This window comes from Amblyomma maculatum, chromosome 10, assembly GCF_055883805.1.
Source record: "Amblyomma maculatum isolate TAMU_Amacu chromosome 10, ASM5588380v1, whole genome shotgun sequence".
Classification (NCBI taxonomy): Eukaryota; Metazoa; Arthropoda; class Arachnida; order Ixodida; family Ixodidae; genus Amblyomma; species Amblyomma maculatum.
The window spans coordinates 37,498,676-37,520,410 of record NC_139353.1 but is presented as its reverse complement, the minus strand read 5'-3'; the positions used below and the strand labels follow the sequence as shown (position 1 = coordinate 37,520,410).

The 21,735-nt window shown below is 43.7% G+C and overlaps 1 protein-coding gene across 1 annotated transcript in view; it reads right to left on the bottom strand.

Annotated features, from left to right (window-relative positions):
* Positions 1–824: 824 nt before the first annotated feature.
* LOC146176189 (cytochrome P450 3A14-like) overlaps positions 825–21,735 on the bottom strand; it is a 42,043-nt gene continuing 21,132 nt past the window's right edge. Inside the window, exons 7-14 of the mRNA XM_084581274.1 lie at positions 13,601–13,725; positions 12,222–12,309; positions 10,363–10,432; positions 9,331–9,439; positions 5,409–5,500; positions 3,374–3,514; positions 1,711–1,873; positions 825–1,009 (exon numbers count right to left, since the gene is read on the bottom strand). Coding sequence (XP_084437400.1) covers positions 926–1,009; positions 1,711–1,873; positions 3,374–3,514; positions 5,409–5,500; positions 9,331–9,439; positions 10,363–10,432; positions 12,222–12,309; positions 13,601–13,725 — 872 coding nt within the window. The 3' untranslated portion in view covers positions 825–925. The remainder of the gene's footprint in view (positions 1,010–1,710; positions 1,874–3,373; positions 3,515–5,408; positions 5,501–9,330; positions 9,440–10,362; positions 10,433–12,221; positions 12,310–13,600; positions 13,726–21,735) is intronic.

The following is a 21,735-nucleotide window of genomic DNA, read 5'->3' as shown; positions in this document are numbered from 1 at the left end:
TGATTTTTACTGCTTTAACAGCGAAGACTCCCCGTGCTCAACCCTGAAGCCCCATCTTGTCAAGTAGGTTAGCATGAAAGCCACGTATCCACTATGAGCGAGGGGCTTACACTCGGGAAGTGAATGGCACGAGACGAAAACATTCTGAAAACAAAACGCTGTCATTGAAAACCAACCTTAACTATAATTACACTAATTGTAAATACTGCCTCAGATATTGGACAACAGAAGTATATAGTAAAGAGGAAGATTGAATACGCGATAATGGCGTTATGCACAAATTTAAATTTGTTGAATGTAATTTTAAAGTCCATATTTACTAACCAATAAACAAGTCTGAAAATAGGAAAGAATGAGTTTCTTGAAGGTAATTTTGCAGGGAAGAGCACATGCTCGATCCTGTTCCTTCGTCCATCCATACACTGAAGCGCCAAACGAAAGAACCGCAATGAACACAGACATATCCAGCTGTTGGAATGGAGCAGGTGTTTCCTGTGCTCTCCTCTCTCTCGCATTCCCTCTCTCTCTCTCTCTTCACGTTTTTTATCAACTTAACCTTCTTTTTGTACATCACTCAGGGTTTCTTAGCGAAAAACACAAAGCAATTTTTATAGTCGGGACAGAATCGATCATTCTCAAAACTAAACGGCTGCTTGCGTGGCGCTGGGAGCAAGAACATCTAATTCCTTTCATATGTTACTGTTGTTATAGCAGGTTATTGTAGGTTATTGTACCTTTTACGCGAAACCAACAGGACTTCGAAAACGCAGGAAAAAAGGGTACCGCAGTTTTTTTTTTTTTTTTTTTTTTTTATTGTGGCAGTAAAATGCCCCTCAAGATAAAGCAGCAATGTGATCGCGGCGCTTTGGTCTCCTTCCTAAAGACTGGAACTCATTTTTTGAACAAGTTGCTAAAGTTTTCATCGTTAGAACTCAGCGTGTCGAAATATGACCCATGGTCCTTCTTTGGGTTCAGACACCATTGCATGAGAGCCCAACTTCATTTCTCCCTGGAAAAAGAAACAAGGCTAATTAAAATGCAAGCACATATTGAAATTTCCTCATCTTGTGAATCAATCAAGATATCTTCACGTAGTGTATGCTATTAGAAAATGCTCGCCACTAGTTTCTGAAATCCTTCTGCAGCCACGTGATCCAAAGGAATATATTACATGATAGAGGCAACCCCAGCGGTGTACACAGCACATGTAAGATTAGGTCATGCACTTTAAGACGACGCGTGGAGTATCCATATCAGACCGATAACGCGGCTAAAATTGACAACCGAGGACTAAGCTGCAGAAAGCTAGTGATTTGTATCGCTCACTTGTTCCGACCTGGCAGTTTTGTCCTAAACAAATGGTTGAGTGGTGTGCTACATGATGGGTCGCTATGGTGCGGTACAGTGCGGTACAACACAGCATGATAATGAGCGGTGCAGTAGAGTTCAGTACAGTACAGTTCAATGATGCGTGGTAATGTAAGGCATAACCACTTTGATTTATCATGAAAAATGTTCAGTTTGCAACAAAGCCGTGGTTTAAGGCTTTTACAAAATTCCACATCACTGGGAAGTTGAGCGCGAAAAAACGGCGAGAAAATGGGCATAATGATCGATAGATCAGCTAGATAAATCTTACTGCTTCTGACTATTACTTAGCAAAGGAGTGAGATAAATACATGGGAATGCAGGACCGAATCTGGTTCTTACCATTTGCGATGGCCCGAGGTGAAATCTGTATTTTTGCACCAGCTTCGCCATCGTATATTTCAGGTTGAGCACGGCAATCTTCATGCCAACGCAGTTGCGTGGTCCTATGCCGAACGCTACGAAGGCCCTCTTGTTAAGCTTGTCCTCATTCTCTGGGGAAAATCTAGCGTTTGAAAGAAAACAGTATTAATCATATCATATCGCTAATCCCCCTCCAGTACTTCTTCAGGAAACGATGTCTTTACTAAAAACTTGTTACCAATCTACATGTCACATCATATGGGCGTAAGCCAAGCATTTTTCTTCTCACAAAAGCTGCGCTGCTTAGTTTTACACGGACAAAGGAACTGGACAAACGCTGAGGTTAAGCGCTTGTCCAGTTCCTTTTCCTTTTTTCTTTTCTAGAAACAAAACTTCAGTTGGTAGATTACGCTTAACCTCAGTGTTTGTCCAGTTCCTTTGTCCGTGTAAAACTAAGCAGCGCAGTTTTTGTGAGATGTTACAACTAGCCCAATCTCAAGCACTTCTTAAGAATTTTTCCCCATGGTCTGGTCAGAAAAAGACGCAATGCCTGCTGTAACAAAAGTATTTAACTCAGCGCTAAATAGGTGTTGTGAAGAAGCTGACATAAACAAGCTTTTGATGCTAATGTCATGAAAGACGTGCTAGCAATTTCACATAGTGGACAATCGCGTGGTACCCACGCATCGCAAGAGGTGAGTGCATTCACAGTGTCAGCGGCCGCTCGCTGACTCGGCTGCAACGCGCAATGATCCTCCGTGCACGCATTGGATGTGTGTGGCCTGGGGAACGACGGATGCGCCACGGACTTGCCAATAGTGACGTGTGTGACGGCTGTGGCGAGGTAGAAACTCTCGAACATCTTCTACTGCGCTGCACCGCGCTAGCCGAACCACGACGTGAGTTGCTGGCGGCTTACAGAGCGCAGGGGGTAATCCCGGACAGCGTAGCTGTGCTCCTGTGGCCGCCGGGCTGTGCGCGCGTCCGCGAGCGAGCTCACGTGAGCTTGTGTGAGTACATCGAACAGGCGGGCTTGATGACCCGCCTATTTCACCTCGCCAGATAGTGCGCGCTGGGACTGAACGCTCCACGTGTGCTATTTCCCACAATAACGGCTGATCGCCCACGACAGCCGTCAGTGTTTTGTACAGTGTGCAAGTGTGTGCGTAGTGAACAGTTGCCTGGACGCAGAGCTATTGCGGAGGTCCGCTGATGTGCAGATTGCTCAGTGAATTAAGACATTTTCGGGTGGGCCTGAAGCAAACAATATACTCTATATTGTGCCATAGTGTATATATTACTTTTTATTTTTACTTACATTTTCCTTTCTCCCTATTGCTCAGCTCTTTGATTTCCTGTACCCCTTCATCGCTATCCCTTTATTTCCGCCGCCCCAGTTCAGGTGCTTCAGATATCGGATAGCAGATACCGGGGCTGGCAAACATCTTTTCCTTCCTTTCGTATACAGAATAAAATTACCACTACAACAACAACAACAATCGCATGGCGGTTATCGCAATTCATAAGCTGCAAGAAACATGACTGGGCTCAAAAGAGGTCTTAAGCCACAAACCTAAGTGGTCAAGTCAGTTGAGAGGTTTGGGGCGCTCAGCAGTCCCGTGTCAAAAGGTTGATCTCTCACCTGTCAGGATTGAAGTCCAAGGGATCAGGCCAGAAGCGTGCATCTCTCTGTATCTGGTAGAGCGGCACCATGAAGCATGTTCCAGCTTTAAACTTCATCCCCTTGTACTCAAAGCCTTCCTCGGCCGTCCTTGTAACAAACCTGGAGAAAGCATCAAAGGTCGCGCACGAGAGATAAATTGGAATGAAATATGTCTATTTCTCAATTATTTTTGTAATACAGAGCTCATGCAACAGGTAACAAAATCAAGATGCCATTATCTTCTTGCTTCAAAAGACATGGAACATACCCACAAAGGGGATTTTCCAGGATCTGGTGCCAGCACACGTAATAATTGTTCGCTCTATCTTCGATCATATTTTACAAATGTTACGAAGTATGGGGGTATGTCACTTGGGACCATACCAGGACTTGTATGAGAGAAAGAGAGAGCGATCTCTAAATGTTTAAACACCAAACGTCTGTTTTAGTCACCTGCTCCGGCATCGGCTGTTACTTATCAAGTATTAGCAGGGCACTTGACGAAGCTAGCATTACTTGCTAAAATGTTTTTTGTGCAAAGGTGGGAGTCAAGTTCCTTTTTTCTGCCCACTATTAATTTGATTGCCTCAGATTTGGCATTTTTCAGATGAAATTAAAGAGCTTTAATGAGCTCTTTCGAGTACTTTTGCATTGCGCACGGATGGTTACAGAAGCATAAATATTGTGCTCGCTGTTGCCTGTACGAGGCTATACTGTGATGTACACCGCAACAGGTCGCTAATGACGTAAAGGGAAGAGTGCGACGTTATCTTGATGTTTTAAACCGTTGGAAGTTTTCCGAAACCGTATTCTCCCTCAGCAGGAAGGGTGACGTGATCTAGCCTGCATCCGGTGCGCGATCGAAGTTAGCTTCATTGGCTCCACTGGCAGAGCTCACATTCAAAATAGGGGTTGCTGGAGGCTATGATATCTGCAGTCATTTGCACACGATGTTTTGGCTGCTGGCGAATCAATTAAGAACTCCAATCTAGCATAACGTCTGCCATACGCCGCGGTAACGAAGGTCCAATAGGAAAGGAGTATCAGACGATCGGCGCGAGCCCCGCCAATGATAATATTTGAGAAAAACTTCGAGATATCTGCGGCCCCCTGTACGCGAGGAATGCGTAAACAGATCACTTTGGACAGCGACGTTACCAGTTTGCCTGTTTCAGCGTCTAATTGACTTAATTAACTCTAATTAATTAAGTAATGACTGCTCATGTTACAAATGTTTTGTCAGGCGGCATATATTTGACACCCTTTATACACTTTCTGATCGCTGTCACTAGTTTAATCGGCTCTTTCATGAGCAAACATGCCAATTTCCGGTTTTATGACGTCACATTCAACGTCGACATAACTACGTCACTATTACGACGTCCTCATACGTCATGTAGCCGGAAGTAAGGTACCATGGATCACTTTGGATGTCGGTATTACCTCGTTTGGCTATTCGGGTGTCTAATTGACTTAATTGGCTCTAATTAAGTAACTAATCACTTAAATTACACCACATTTTTCCTTGACGGCATTTTCCCCTCCTCAATCGATTGCAAATATCCGCTTTTTCCTATGTCTTCTGGCTTAGGCGCAATCCTGCCAACAACGTTCTGGTGAGAAACTCCTCCAAAATAGCCATTTAATGCTTACGCATTAAACCACTTGGAGCAGTCGCCATTATAAAGAACGTTCACGGAGCATTTGCCCTCCACGAAGCACACTTTTTATTACGATTTTCAGTTCTGGTGTTCGGCCTGGTTACTTTGAATTGTTACTTCCCTTGTCTGTTTAGTAATCCTCTTCAGCCCTGAGAATTAAAAAAAAAAGAAAAGAACTTCATTTAGAACTCAGTCAAGTTTCTATTGGCTGGCATCGGCGCGCCGTAAAGCCAGGATTTTTCTCGACCTCGCAAAACGGTTAGCTTCCACTTTTTGAGCAAAAGTGAAGAATCATAATGAATCAATGCAAAGCGCGTGCACCATTTTTAGAAATAAACCGCTGGCACACTCACGTGAGCCCCGGGGGATACAGGCGTAGAGTCTCGTTCATCACTTGTTCCAAATAATTCAGCCTCTTCATCACGGTGTCGTAGTCCAAAGTGCCCTTAATGACAAAGTACCCTGTTATGCAATGTGTAGCACTGAAGAAAATGACAAGTTACACGGTTCCGGTTACGGTGCGCGATTACGCTCGTGAGATGCTAGAAGTTGACGCACCAAATACCAGTTATGCGTGCACTAAGCATGACTAACGCACCAAAACCACATACGAAAATGCACAAGCAATATCGCGTCACATCTAGCGGTCTAGTTAATACTTCTGAGCCCAATTAGGAATAAGCGCTACATGATCATTCGGCTTGCTAAACAAAATGCAAGTCCTCTCAACTTCCGGCACGTAAGTATAATAGCAATGGAGGACGCTTTCTTTGTTTAGACTCGCGAAAGTGCCAGAATTCATTTTTTTTTTCGAGTGATAACAGGGTCGAAAAGCAAATTCACACTCGGTGTTGCTCGTCAAGACGCGGGGCTTTCTATTATTCAGACTCTTCGGCGGCAAACTACAATGAGACCAAAATAACTGACGCCCTGAACCGCTAGCTTTATCACCAATTTTTTTTGTTTTTTTTTTGTAATCAGGCGGCTCCTGGCTTATAGAAAACTCACTTTTGAGATTCACCATACTCAAGTGAATACAATACCAAGGGAATGCGGACAAAAAGCTTGTAGTTCTGTAATTTCACACATATTATAATTAACGCTCCTACATGTAGTTATGATGATCAGGCAGTTGAAAGCTTCTATGAAGATGTAGAATCGGCAATTCGAAATATAAAGACGCAGTATACTGTACTAATGGGCGACTTCAATGCCAAGGTAGGGAAAAAACAGGCAGGAGACAAGGCAATAGGTGACTATGGCATTGGTTCTAGGAATAGCAGGGGGGAGTGACTAGTTGAGTTTGCAGAGCGCAATAACTTACGAATCATGAATACCTTCTTCAGCAAACGGAAGAACCGGAAATGGACATGGAAAAGTCCTAATGGAGAGACTAAAAATGAAATCGACTTCATAATGTGTTCAACCCCCGCCATTGTGCAGGATGTAGAGGTAATCGGGAAAGTGCGATGCAGTGACCACAGGATCGTGAGGTCCCGAATTAGCCTAAATCTGAAGAAGGAACGCAACAGATTAGTAAGAAAGAAACCCATCAACGAATTAGCGGTGAGGGGGAGGGCAGAAGAGTTCAGGATCTCGCTACAGAATAGGTATTCAGCTCTAACTGAGGATGGCGACATTACCCTAGAGGCAAGGAACAATAATTTGAGAGATATCATTACTGAGTGCGCGGTAGAAGTAGGCGGTAGGATAGTTAGAGAGGATACCGGTAAGCTGTCTAAGGAGACGAAAGATTTGATTAAGAAACGCCAGAGTATGAAAGCTTCCAATCCAACAGACCAGATCGAATTGGCCGAGATATCAAAGCTAATCAATAAGCGCAAGGTGGCTGATATAGGGAAGTACAACATGGAGAAAATTGAGCATGCTGTAAAGAACGGGGGAAGCCTTAAAGCGGTCAAGAAGAAATTGGGCATAGGCAAAAACAGATGTATGCGATAAGGGACAAGGCTGGCAACGTCATCACTAATATGGACAAGATAGTCAAAGTAGCTGAGGAGTTCTATACAGATCTCTACAGTAGCCAAAGTAGTCAGGACCGTAATGAGATTGGCGGTAGGGAAAGACAGTCAGACGTTACACCAGTGACGAAGGACGAGGTCAAGAAAGCACTAGAAACTATGAAAAGGGGGAAATCAGCTGGAGAGGATCAGATAACTACAGATTTGCTGAAGGACGGGGGGGATATCGTGCTAGAAAAACTGGCCACCCTGTATACGCAGTGCCTGGTGTCATCGACGGTACCGGAACCATGGAAGAATGCAAACATTATCCTCATTCACAAGAAAGGGGACTCTAAGGACCTTAAAAATTACAGACCAGTCAGCTTACTGTCTGTTACGTACAAGGTATTTACTACGGTAATCGCTAATAGAATCAGGACAACCTTAGACTGCAATCAAGCAAAGGATCAAGCAGGGTTTCGGAAACGGTACTCTACTATCGATCATATCCATACCATCAACCAGGTGATAGAAAAATGCTCGGAATATAACCAGCCCTTATAAATAGCATTCATTGATTACAAAAAAGCATTTGGTTCAGTTGAAACCTCGGCGGTGATCCAGGCTTTGCGAAATCAGGGGGTAGACGAGCCGTACGTGAAAGTGCTGGAAGATATATATAGTGGCTGCACAGCAACCATAGTTCTGCATAAAGAAAGTAACAACATTCCCATAAAGAAAGGTGTTAGGCAAGGAGACACAATCTCCCCAGTACTATTCACAGCTTGCTTGGAGGAAGTATTCAGAGACTTGGAATGGGAGCAGTTAGGGATAAGGGTAGGTGGAGAATACCTCAGTAATCTGCGATTTGCTGACGACATTGCCTTGCTAAGCAACTCGGGGTATGAACTGCAAATAATGATTGATGACCTAGACAGGAAAAGTAGAAAGGTAGGCTTGAAAATCATTATGCAGAAGACTAACGTAATGTTTAACAGCCTCGGGAAGGAACAGCAGTTTACAATAGGTAGCGAAGTACTGGAAGTAGTAGGCGAATATGTCTACTTTGGACATGTCTACTTAGGTCCGCAGATCCGGACCATTAAAAAGAATATAACAAGACGAATAAGATTGGGATGGAGCGCATTTGACAAGCACTCGCAGATTATGACTAGCAGCTTACCGGTATCGCTCAAGAGGAAGGTATACAACCGTTGCATCTTACCTGTACTCACCTATGGGGCTGCAACGTGGAAGCTAACCAAGAGAGTTCTACTCAAGTTGAGGACAACACAGAGGGCTATATAGAACGAAAAATGGTAGGGGTAACATTAAGAGATAGAAAGCGTGCAGAGTGGGTCAGAGAAATAACTCAAGTTACCGACATTCTAGTGAAAATTAAGAAGAAGAAATGGACATGGGCAGGACATGTAGTGCGAAGAGAGGATAACCGATGGTCGCTGAGGATAACAAACTGGATTCCAAGGGAAGGAAAGCGTAGCAGGGGGCGGCAGAAAGTTAGGTGGGCGGATGAGATTAAGAAGTTCGCAGGGGTCAAGTGGATGCAGCTCGCACAGAACCGGGTTAAGTGAAGAAATATGGGAGAGGCCTTCGCCCTGCAGTGGGTATAATCAGGCTAATGATGATGATGATAATTAACGCTGACACCGCCTTGGTGGTGGAGTGGGTATGGAGCTCGACAACTGTGCCAGAGGTTGCGGAATTGAATCCCGGCCTTGGCGGCCGCTATTCCCTGCAACCAAAAAGCTAGGCGCCCATGGGCTGTGCGATATCAGTGCATGTTAAAGAACCACAGGTGGTCGAAATTTCCGAGCCCTACACTACGGCTTCTCTCACAGCCTAAGTCGCTTTGGGATGTTAAACGGCCAAACCAAACAAAACTTTACGTTAATAAGCGACGAAAATGTATTTGTTTTTGTACGCGAGCTGTTCGGGTCTTGTTTTTCACAACTAGGGATCAAGTATGTCGTTTCCCCTATTCTCTAGAACTGTTTCCGCAACAGAATAGAAACTGTCCTCGCTCATTAGTAACGCTGTGGACGCTACAAAATTATGGTAGCCGAGAAGAGATAATTAGAAAGTTCTATTGCATTACGCCTCCTTTTCATCCGTCGTTGTTAGCTCTGGAACTGTTGTCATTTGTCATCGTCCAACCGGCGTTGTAGATAGAAGAATAATAAATAGCAGGCCATTTTTGTGGGTAAAACGATGACGGATAAATAGTCTCCAGATTTGTTGCCACTCATTCACAGATAGGCACATGAACTGATGCGTGTAGTTTTTCGCTTACCTTCTCGCCGACTGCCTCTCTTATTTCTTGGCGCACCTTTTCTTGCACATCTGGATTTTGGGCGAGCGTAAACGTGAGGTAGCTGAGCGATGATGCCATAGTGTCAAACCTGCGTATGGAAGGGCCTTTGAATAGATTGTGCTGTTTGGACATCGTCCATTAAAGATGTCGTCAATTCATAAAAACTTTCCATAAACGATTCTATTTACTGCTATTTTCCATGAACTGTTATTCATGGTCTTCGGCTCATTTACTTCGTGGTGACATCATCAGACTCTGTTTTTCATCACAGCTCATTAGATGCACCAAAATATTTTGGTGTCGATCGCCAGAAACTTTTGCCACGGCATCATTTACACGCTGTAGGAGACCGTTTGGTTGTGTACAAATAATACATTTTTAACGGTATAAACGGCCGCTTTATACGGACACTCAATATAAATGCTACTACATATTTCCGTAATGTTATTCGAACATATAGCCTTTATGGTGCCCATTTTAAAGCATCAATATTCTGATGACGTGGACAACATAGTGGACTCTTCGAATACTTTGCAAGAATATATCTGATGCAGGCTAGCCTATGACGTAAGTGCGAAACAAATAATTTCCGTTTTAACCTGATTAGAACGATGATACCTTGCGAGAGGTGTGTTTAAACTACCCGCGCCAGAGCATGTGACCTGTGATGTGGTGAAGTGGCGGAGCATTCTGTAGAGTAAGGCACGCAATATCCAAGACCGTTCCCTGGCTCTGGCGTCCGTCTATGTTCTTTCGCACTACCCACGTCATCACATTTTCCTTTTTTACGGCAGCCAATGATAGCGATGATAAAGATAGATTTATGTAATTTCTTGTTTTTGTTCTATCTTTGATAACATCCTTTCTTCACTGAAAGTGCTCCTCTCTAATAGTTGATAAGTGCGCGATGATTAGTCAGTGGAGGTGAGCCTTATCAACAGTGCTGTCTTGACACAAAGCATACTAGTGTAGATTGGTTCAATGAGCAAACTTGTTTTGCTCGTGTCTTACCCAGCGAGACAGAGTGTGCCTGCGCAGGTCACTACTTCGTCGATGGTTAGTGCCCTTGACTTTGGGATATCTGTCGAGGTAAAGATAACGATATTCAGCGCATAAATTGGCTGGTACGAATTGAGCAAACAATGTGACATCTAACGCTTGCCTGGAAAATATAAGTATAAAACAAATACGTAGAAAAAAGCTTCGTTTCAACCGCCATGGCTTAATGCTGGCGGCATAATGTTCGCGAGAAACTTAAAAGCAAGACAGCGTTCATATGTAATGAGACCTACGCACATCTTCCGTTAAAATTGATCTTATTTTTCTTCACTCACATGTATCTGCAATACAACACACATCAATGCCAGTTTTATGGAATGGTTGTTGTGCGGCGCTCTTTAAGGATTTCCGGAAAGGGCAGAATGCTTCCCTTGACCTCGTCTTCCGTTTCATTAATGTGTAGAAAAGGTACAGTTGGAGGTGCCATTAAAAATATTAAAACACGATCATCATCGTAATCAATCGGGGCACCTGTGTGTTTGCTCTAAATACGCTGCACCCCTTTCATTTTGCTCGATGACTTGGGTGGGAATGCACGCATTGCCGCTTCAACGATGACCTCGCGTGAAATACACACTTGAACATTAATGCAGGGGCCTCCAGCCCGTCTTGCCGGCCACATTGATGAGTTTTTCTCCCAGAGGCCATTTAACGAAAATGGGGAATGAGAAGCGGGGATGGCTCCTAGACAAAATACGGGACACTAAGCAAAGGTACGCAATCGTTGCCGGTGTCGAATAAGCGTAACAAATTCTGAACTATGCGGGAGGGTCCCACACCGAAAAGGGGACTCCAGGATTCTACAAAAAAAAAATGTATATTTGCAGGCTGAAATATTCGGGCCCTGCATAGAGCAGGAAACATGTTTAGGACTTCAGTGCTCATCTGGTATTACTCGACCCTAATATGAACGAATGGTCCGAATGATCTACCAGCTGGATTACTCGGCGAGTAGCTAAGGAATAATCGTCAATTGTTTTTTAGAACTAGTGCACTTTAAAGATCTGAAATATATGCTCTGCTCAACTAAGAAGAGCAGGTAAGAATGTTTTCATTTATTTAAATAATTTTCTGTGCCCGCATGTTTCTTTATCTGCGCTCTTGGCAGCTGTTTTCTTGAACATGACGTAAACCTTCGATAGTAAAGTATTCTGATGATTAGTTAGCATGAACCCGATATTGCGATATTAATTATAACTTGCTGTTGGGCAAGTTGGTTCATACTGAGAAAGAAATTGGATGCGCAAAAGGGACGATCACTTAACAAAGGACAGGCGCCTGTCCTGTGTTCTCCTCTTAGGCGATCGCCCCTTTTGCGCATCCTATTTTTTTAGGATAATAACCGTCGCCAAGACTCGGTACGTTTTCAGCCTGCAGTGGTCATTCATGACACCAATTATTGTTTGTTATTTTATGCTTGCGGGTGAATGCCTAGGAATCAGAACGTTAAATCAATTCAAAAGCCGAAGTCATTTGGTGTCACATAAGTGCATACAACAGCCACCTGGCTTACTATTAATGGTATCATGATGGATACAAAAAATTATGCGAACCTATTTGGAGACTGGATATAATTGCACAGAGTAATAAGGTTCAGAAATTTTGGAAAGATATTAGAAGCTCCTGCTCACAGAAGACCTGGGACTCATATTTATAGAAGCCATACCTAAAGTTTATTCATTTATGTAAATGACGTTGAGTAGCGGGGCAAAAAGTTAATATCGCAGAAGATGTTACGGGGTAACCTACTACAATGAGCCTAATTAAATTAATTTGAACTACTGGACTGGTCAGAATTTGCCGCAACTTACCGCTCTGTCCGCCATTGCCTCTGGATACTGCTGTGCGCTCGACATACTTTGCCTCAGTAAGGTTCTGAAGGATGTCTGGCTTGCGGAGCTGTGTAAAACGAAAGCGAAAGAAGCAAAGTGAGGTCATTCTAAAAGATCACAGGTCCCTGGCTTGCGTTCCAGACATGCGGAACAGATCTTTAAGCGTGAACTATGTACTTCTGAAAATTGTGTAGTAGGAAATAACCACTATGTTTCCCTTTGTGTTAGCGGCTGTTGGCTCCTTTCTTATGCAACCCATAAAAAAAAATCTTGCTTGCCCTGTGTTTCTTTCTCCCTGATTACTTCAGAATTAAGGTTTGGTTTGTGGGGTCTAACGTTCAAAGGCAACTCAGTCAACGAGGGACGCTACTTCCAAAGCACGTTTAAGCTATTTCTGCACTATCAACCTGCGCGGGTCCATGTGAACGCCGAGGGTGACTAGTAGAAGCTTTAGTGTTCTGTATAGGTTGAACTGACGCCGAATTGCAGAGCTGATGTAGAGCTAGATCTGACAGCCACTACTCTCTATTCGGTTTAATATTGCATGCACAGGAAATATGGTGTCCACGCTTCAAATGTTAAGAGCGCCGCAAAGTGTACAAAGTGTAACCGAGCTTCATGCGTTTCTTTCAGCCCTACTTATCACGCGATTTATTTATTTATTTATTTATTTATTTATTTATTTATTTATTTATTTATTTATTTATTTATTTATTTATTTATTTATTTATTTATTTATTTATTTATTTATTTATTTATTTATTTATTTATTTATTTATTTATTTATTTATTTATTTATTTTCCACCGATTTAGGAGGCCCCCTATCCGCGCTCCTGGCACGCAGGCTGGAACGGGGGCAGGAACCTCCGCTGCTAAGAACTTATTACGGCTAAGACGGCGTTTTGCTAGCCAGCGGGGATTTCGCTTCACAGAAGGATTACACAGGCTTCTCTACTTTTAAGGTTGTCCCTAGCGCCTGGAGACATGCGAGCGAAGAGGAAAAATGACGATTAAGACCTCCATATGAAATGATGAAATTTGAACGCAAAAGTGCAACGCTAGCCGTTAAGGCAATCCGTCGTCTAAGTGGTTCTTGTGCTCTATAGACACGGCACACAGCTTTCACCTCTATTCTGTCGTAATAAAGTGCAGAAAGTGATGCTGTTTTTTTTTTTTCGCAACGTGCAGCGCTGTCACCCCCTCCACAACTTGTCAGACTACCGCAAGATATGCTCGAAAAATAACTAACAAGCAAACCTTATGTAGACGATCACGGCATTTGCCTGCACTACGAAAGCCGTTGCTACCGCCAGCTTCAGGGGCTTACTTGGCCTACAAGCTCTAGATCTTGGCTTACCGAAGGGTCTTTGTTTCGCTTTTCGATTGTCTTCATTATCTGCAGCTTCGTAGGGCGAAAACGTCTAGGTAAGAGCGAAACGAAGCAGAGAGGCTTCATGAACGACCCCAAACTTGCGATGCTCTCTGAAAGAAAAATATATATTTTTTTTTACCTTTTTTTTCTATCGCTTGCCGCGAATGAAAATAAGAATGAAAGAGAGACTACGAGAGAAACAGCCGTTGGAGGCAGTGGGGCTTAGTGTCCAGGAACGGCAAATGCGTAGGGCGTTTTAGAGGTCGCCCATTACAATGGGTGAGTTTGCGTTCAGAAAGAGGAACACGGTGATCTATTCAGTTGCGTGTGGGCATATATTAAAGATTTAGCATTAAAATCTCATGGAAAAGAAAATCTGGCGTCCTGCGCTCTTTGCAATGCTTTGTGAATGGACCACTTTAGATCTTTGATGGCCAGCTGTTGGCTAATGGGAGTGAAATAGAACCCCTCTCCACTTATGCAGGAGGACAGGCCCGGAGGTTGCTGCGGAGAGCCAAGCCCTTGGCCAGAAAAATTATGATTCAAAAAGTTACTTTGGAGAATTTACAATGAAAAAAGGAGACTCAGAATGGTAGGGGAAAATTGCAAAAAAACTTAAATCAACCAAAGGATCGGAGAGAAGTTTGTAGAGGCTACATATGCACACTATTAGTCATGTGATAGAAAAATGTTAAGAATATAACCAACCGTTTTATAAAGAATTCATTGATTACGTAAAAGCATTTGACGCAGTCGACACCTCGGCATCCTACAGGCACTGCAAAATCAGGGTGCAGATAAGCCAAATGTGGAGGCACTGAATCATATCTATAGTACCTCAAAACGACCGTATAATCCTCCTTTAAGAAGTAATAAAATTCCCATAAAGAAAGTGTTACACAAAGATACACGTTTTTCCATTACTACTTTTCCGTGCTTGCTTTGCGAAAGTATTCAGAGACCTGGAATGAGAAAGCTTAGGGATATGATTGATGAAGAATACCTCAGTAAACTGCGATCTGTTGATGACGTTGTCTAGGAAATAACTAAGGGGATGATTTTGAAGAAATAATAATGCTCTAGACAGGCAAATCAGAAGGGTAGGCCTCAAACAAGCGTGCAGGACATCAGCGTAATCAGAAGGCACCAGCAGTTTTAAATCGGGAGCGAGGCGCGGGAAGTATTCGCAGGTCATGACTAGCAGCTTACCAGTGTCCCTCAAGAGGAAAGTAAACAACAGTTGCATCTCACCTGTACTCACCTATGGGATAGAAACTTGAAGGTTAACGAAAAGAATTGTACTCCAATTGCGGACAGCGCAGAGAGAGCTAAGGAACGGAAAATGATGAGTAACCTTAAGCGATCGGCAGGCTGTAGATTAGACAGAGAAGAAACTAAATGTAACAATAATCTAGCTAGAATCAAAAAGAAGAAATGGGCGTGGCAATGACATGTATTACGAAGAGAGGATAACCGATGATCGCTAAAAGGTAACAACTTGGATTCTAATTGAAAGAAAGCGTAGCAAAGACAGCAGAACATTAGGTGGGCGGATAAGGTTAGACGTTTGCAGGGGTGAAGGGATGCAGCTACCCGAGGACCGGTTTAATAGGAGGATTATGGGAGAGGCTTTTGCCCTGCAGGAGATTAGTATGGCTGTTGATGGTTTTATATATGATGATAATGACTGAGAAAAACTCCATTAGGTTAAAGCGGCTATGAACAACTCAGCGGAAAGTAAAACTAGAACGAACGACTCAGAAGAAATAAAAAACACAAAGAATTACGCAACGAGGATCATACCTTAGTGAGCAAATAAATTCATGACAAACATTATAGCGAAATATGAGGAAACGATGGGAATTATAATGGAACAATTTACGAGTCAGAAGACTTACTGCTAAGGACTGTCATCGCATAACAAAATTATGCACCCCGTAATAATTTACGTCTGTATTTCTTTTCTGGCGTCCGTGATGTTCCATCATTGATTCCTGTACGTTTTACTTGCCTTGTAGCTGGTGTCGCCTTTGTTCGCGAGCTGAAGCATTTTTCTGCTTCCTGGACATTATCATGTTTTCCTAATAGCTGTTTGGCAATAGCCATTTAGGAATTCTTATCACAACCTGTGCATTTCTGCACTATTGGAGAGGTTGCGAACGTTAACATCAGCTGACTGCTTCGGTCGAACTGTTCATCGATACCATGAACACGAACGATATGGAGAATATAAGTCAGGTCTCCACCGATAACTGAAACCATAAAGGTGACATCCCAGAGACGGAGCAGTCTCTGTTGTACTCGGCAAAGTTGCCAGTAGGAACGAAATGATTGTAGTACGGAATTTCACGTTTTCCATTTCAGATTTGGCGTGACCGAAAGGTTCTGGCTCTCCTTTGCAAGGCCACACATTGCGTCTGTTAACACTTTTTTTTTTTAGTTTCTTCTGTTAGAGAGAGGCATTGTTTTTGTTCAGTGCCCTTACACTTCCTTTGAATTATAAGAATACAAGAGGCCAAATAATTCAAAGAACTTGAATAGCCAACGGAGACGCCATATCAAAAGCCGTAGGCACTAGGCATGGGAATTACTATACTTTTCTGTTCCAAGAAACAAATATCGACAATATTGCAAATATCGATATTTGCAAATATTCATTATGCCACAAACATTTGTAACGTTGCCATTTGCGAACGAGTGACAAAGCAGCTGAGCCAAACGAAGACGCTCCGTTTATAGTATTCATTATTAATATAAACAGCGCGAACACGAATGTGCACAGAATTTCGCATGGCCTCAAAAATGTAGGCAAGAGGTATGGTGTTGACGTAGCAATGACCGCCCCGCTCAAGATGAACAGGATCTGCCCGGCCATTCAAAGGGAAAGAGAAGCGAAGAAGCAAGAATGTGGGGTGAAACATAGAAACCCATATGTTGGATGCAAGACAGGTGTTGTGTACAGGCTTCCACTCTCTTGTGGAGCCAGTTATATAGGACAAATAGGACGATGTATTAATAAGAGACTACAGGAACACCGGAACAACTTGGAAAGTGGAAAGGACAAAACGTTTCTGGTATCACATGGCCATTCATGTGAAATAATGAAGAAGGAAAAGAAGAAGTGCACTCCTAAGTTCGACAAGGTTAGGATTTTGTATCGCCACAAAGAGAAGATGACGAGGGAGATAGTTGAATCATATTTTATTTCAACGGACAATAAGTGTGTCAGCAAGACTTCTCTTGCTCTTTCAAGGGAATAGGTGTCTTATTTAATTGATTTTTTGTGCAGCAGGTGAACCCAGGGGTTGTTTCACGCGACTGTTTCGTTTTCTTCATGTTTGTTTTTTTCTGGGCCTAGGAGTAAAGGGCTTAGGCATAGTTGTGAGTCAGCGCTTGTACTGTGTTTTTCTTGTCCTTTGTCTTCGTGTTCGCGCTGTTTATATTAATAATGAATAAGTACCAACTCGCCCAACAAAGTATCTTGGTTTATAGTATTGCGGGGTTTTGCACCATATCTGTCAGTCGGCTCCCACACGAACTCTTACAGCAAACGCACAGAGCATTCGAACAGAGACTTCTATATTAGAAGGATTGTGAATCCTTACAACCCCACTCCGAGAAAAAAAAAAAAAAAGCTGCTGTTTCTATGCTACCAGGGATGGATCACCTTCTCTTTGGGGCACACGGTCATACTGGTCGCATGCAGTGAGATATACACAACGGTCCGCAAAATTTAGCTTTGTTTAGACACTTTGCTACGCCTTCCTAAGTTATCCTGTGGACGCGGATCCCGAACACTCGATCATTCAATTAGGCTTTGGCGGTGAGTGGTATCGATATATTGTAAAGATTTCGAGTGCTGCATCAAAAAGATGGAGGGGAATCCCCTCAAAACACACGATTACATCAAACACCTGCTACAAATAGTGTTGCGGCTGCAGCAGAATGCTAGATATATTACGTATCCTGATGAAGAAAAAAACCTATAGGACACGAGTCAGAAGAGATTTCCGTTTTGTTAGGAGTGTCCACGACATCAAATAGCTCACTTTTTGTAACCCCATTTTTTTTTTGTAAGCAGGACTGTTACTGCAATTTTATTGTTGATGTACTTTTATTTTTTGGCCGCGCGCTCCACCACTGGAGCGGGCAGCGCTAGTGTCGACCTAGGGCAGCAAGTGGGATCACGTGACTCCGCCTACTGCTGCTGAAGCAAGCGCTGGATTTATTTTGTGTGTTTTAGAAGCTAAAAGTCGCGGTTATCTCTGCAGTTTTGCTTTTTGATGTGTGCCAGCATCTCACACTTTCATCGTGCGTCGTCGCTGTTGATTTAGATTATTTAAGCTGTTGACATGGTCTGCGACAGCAGCGAGGTGCAGCGGTGGCGTAGCGGTAGAACATCCGCCTCGCATGCAAGAGGACCGGGGCTCAAATCCCGGTACCGCGCAATTCTCCACCGGATGAAAAAAAAAAAAAAAAAAAAAATCCGCGTGTCGATGGAATTGCATAAACAGGTTTGGGGTGCGACTTGATGCCGGTGAACACGTCCGGCAACGCGCTCCCTCACCAGAACCGGAGCTGGCCACCCTGGTGCAGTAATTGGCCGCAACCTCCTATGATAAGCTCCGTACAACCCCGGTCCTCAGTCACCAGCGGCTGCGGAACAACTGACCATGGCGGCGGTCGGACCTGTGACGCAGCAGGGGGTGCTAAGAAAGCCTGGCTCCGCTGGACAGGCCGCCATTGGAAACTGACCCTGGCAACGTTTAATGCTAGAACCCTAGCTAGTGAAGCTAGTTTAGCAGTGCTTTTAGAGGAACTAGAGGACATGAGATGGGATGTCATAGGGCTTAGTGACGTTAGGTTTGGTTTGGTTTGTGGGGTTTAACGTCCCAAAGCGACTCAGGCTATGAGAGACGCCGTAGTGGAGGACTCCAGAAATATCGACCACCTGGGGTTCTTTAACGCGCACTGACATCGCACAGTACACGGACGCCTTGCTTTTCGCCTCCAACGAAAAGCGGCCGCCGAGGCCGGGATTCGATCCCGCGTCCTTGGGAGCAGTAGTCGAGCGCCGTAACAACTACGCCACCCCGGCGGGGTGTTAGTGAGGTTAGGAGGCCGAATGAGGCATATACTGTACTGAAGGATGGGCATGTACTGTGTTACCGAGGTTTACCAGAGAGGCGACAACTAGGAGTAGGTTTCCTGGTCAATAAGTATATAGCGGGTAATATAGATGAATTCTATAGTATTAATGAGAGGGTTGCAGGCATCGTAATTAGGCTTAATAAGCGGTATAAACTGAAGGTTGTACAGGCCTATGCACCCACATGTAGTTATGATGACCAGGCAGTTGAAAGCTTCTATGAAGATGTAGAATCGGCAATGCGAAAAGTGAAGACGCAGTATACTGTACTAATGGGCGACTTCAATGCCAAGGTAGGGAAAAACAGGCAGGAGACAAGGCATTAGGTGACTATGGCATTGGTTCTAGGAATAGCAGGGGGGAGTAACTTGTTGTGTTTGCAGAGCGCAATAACTTAAGGATCATGAATACCTTCTTCAGCAAACGGAAGAACCGGAAATGGACTTGGAAAAGTCCTAACGGGGAGACTAAAAATGAAATCGACTTCATAACCTAGATGTTCAACCCCCGCCATTATTCAAGATGTAGAGGTAATCGGGAAAGTGCGATGCAGTGACCACAGGATGGTGAGGTCCCGAATTAGCCTAAACCTCAAGAAGGAACGCAACAGATTAGTAAGAAAGAAACCCATCAACGAATTAGCGGTGAGGGGGAGGGCAGAAGAGTTCCGGATCTCGCTACAGAATAGGTATTCAGCTCTAACTGAGGATGACGACATTACCCTAGAGGCAAGGAACAATAATTTCAGAGATATCATTATTGAATGCGCGGTAGAAGTAGGCGGTAGGATAGTTAGAGGGGATACCGGTAAGCTGTCTAAGGAGACGAAAGATTTGATTAAGAAACGCCAGAGTATGAAAGGTTCCAATCCAACAGACCAGATCGAATTGGCCGAGATATCAAGGCTAATCAATAAGCGCAAGGTGGCCGATATAAGGAAGTATAACTTGGAGAAAATTGAGCATGCTGTAAAGAACGGGGGAAGCCTTAAAGCGGTAAAGAAGAAATGGGGCATGGGCAAAAACCAGATGTATGAGATAAGGGACAAGGCGGGCAACGTCATCACTAATATGGAAAATATAGTCAAAGTAGCCGGGGAATTCTATACAGATCTCTACAGTAGCCAAAGTAGTCAGGATCGTAATGAGATTGGCGGTAGGGAAAAACAGTCAGACGTTCCACCAGTGACAAAGGACGAGATCAAGAAAGCACTAGAAACTATGAAAAGGGGGAAATCAGCTGGAGAGGATCAGATAACTACAGATTTGCTGAAGGACGGGGGGGGGGGGGGGGGGGGATATCGTGGTAGAAAAACTGGCCACCCTGTATACGCAGTGCCTGGTGTCATCGACGGTACCGGAACCATGGAAGAATGCAAACATTATCCTCATTCACAAAAAAGGGGATTCTAAGGACCTTAAAAATTACAGAGCAATCAGCTTACTGTCTGTTACGTATAAGGTATTTACTAATGTAATCGCTAATAGAATCAGGACAACCTTAGACTGCAATCAAGCAAAGGATCAAGCAGGGTTTCGGAAACGGTACGGCCGATCATATCCATAACATCAATCAGGTGATAGAAAAATGCTCGGAATATAACCATCCCTTATACATAGCATTCATTGATTACGAAAAAGCATTTGACTCAGTTGAAACCTCGGCGGTGATGCAGGCATTGCGAAATCAGGGGGTAGACGAGCCGTACGTGAAAGTGCTGGAAGATATATATAGTGGCTGCACAGCAACCATAGTTCTGCATACAGAAAGTAACAAAATTCCCATAAAGAAAGGTGTTAGGCAAGGAGACACAATCTCCCCAGTACTATTCACAGCTTGTTTAGAGGAAGTATTCAGAGACTTGGAATGGGAGCAGTTAAGGATAAGGGTAGATGGAGAATACCTCAGTAATCTGCGATTTGCTGATGACATTGCCTTGCTAAGCAACTCGGGGGATGAACTGCAAATAATGATTGATGACCTAGACAGGAAAAGTAGAAAGGTAAGCTTGAAAATCAATATGCAGAAGACTAAGGTAATGTTCAACAGCCTCGGGAAGGAACAGCAGTTTACATTAGGTAGCGAAATACTGGAAGTAGTAGGCGAATATGTCTACTTAGGACAGGTAGTAACCGAAGATCCGAACCATGAAAAGGAAATAACAAGAAGAATAAGATTGGTATGAAGCGCATTTGGCAAGCACTCGCAGATTATGACTAGCAGCTTACCGGTATCGCTCAAGAGGAAAGTATACAACAGTTGCATCTTGCCTGTACTCACCTATGGGGCTGAAACGTGGAGGCTAACCAAGCGAGTTCTACTTAAGTTGAGGACAACCCAGAGGGCTATGGAACGAAAAATTGTAGGGGTAACATTAAGAGATAGAAAGCGTGCAGAGTGGGTCAGAGAAATAACTCAAGTTACCGACATTCTAGTAAAAATTAAGAAGAAGAAATGGACATGGGCAGGACATGTAGTGCGAAGAGAGGATAACCGATGGTCGCTGAGGGTAACAAACTGGATTCCAAAGGAAGGAAAGCGTATCAGGGGCGGCAGAAAGTTAGGTGGGCGGATGAGATTAAGAAGTTTGCAGGGGTCAAGTGGATGCAGCTAGCACAGAACCGGGTGAAGTGGAGAATTATGGGAGAGGCCTTCGCCCTGCAGTGGGTATAATCAGGTTGATGATGATGATGATGATGGTCTGCGACTGCTCTGTATACGCGATGGAACCCGGCTCAAGCTCCCATTTCTACTAGAAAAATTAGCTGAAGAAAGTTTGGTTAAACATGTTGCCAATGTATAAAAAAGTTAGTGGCCATTCTTGTGTGTGCAACATGCGCTTCATCGGCTAAGATTTCAGCTATATGAAGTTGAAGAGTTCCGTGGGGTGCGGCGGAAGGACTGACACTAATTAGAGTTTATGCTTTTTCACCTATCACCTTTGAAGCTAGCAAAATCTAATTGCTAGCGG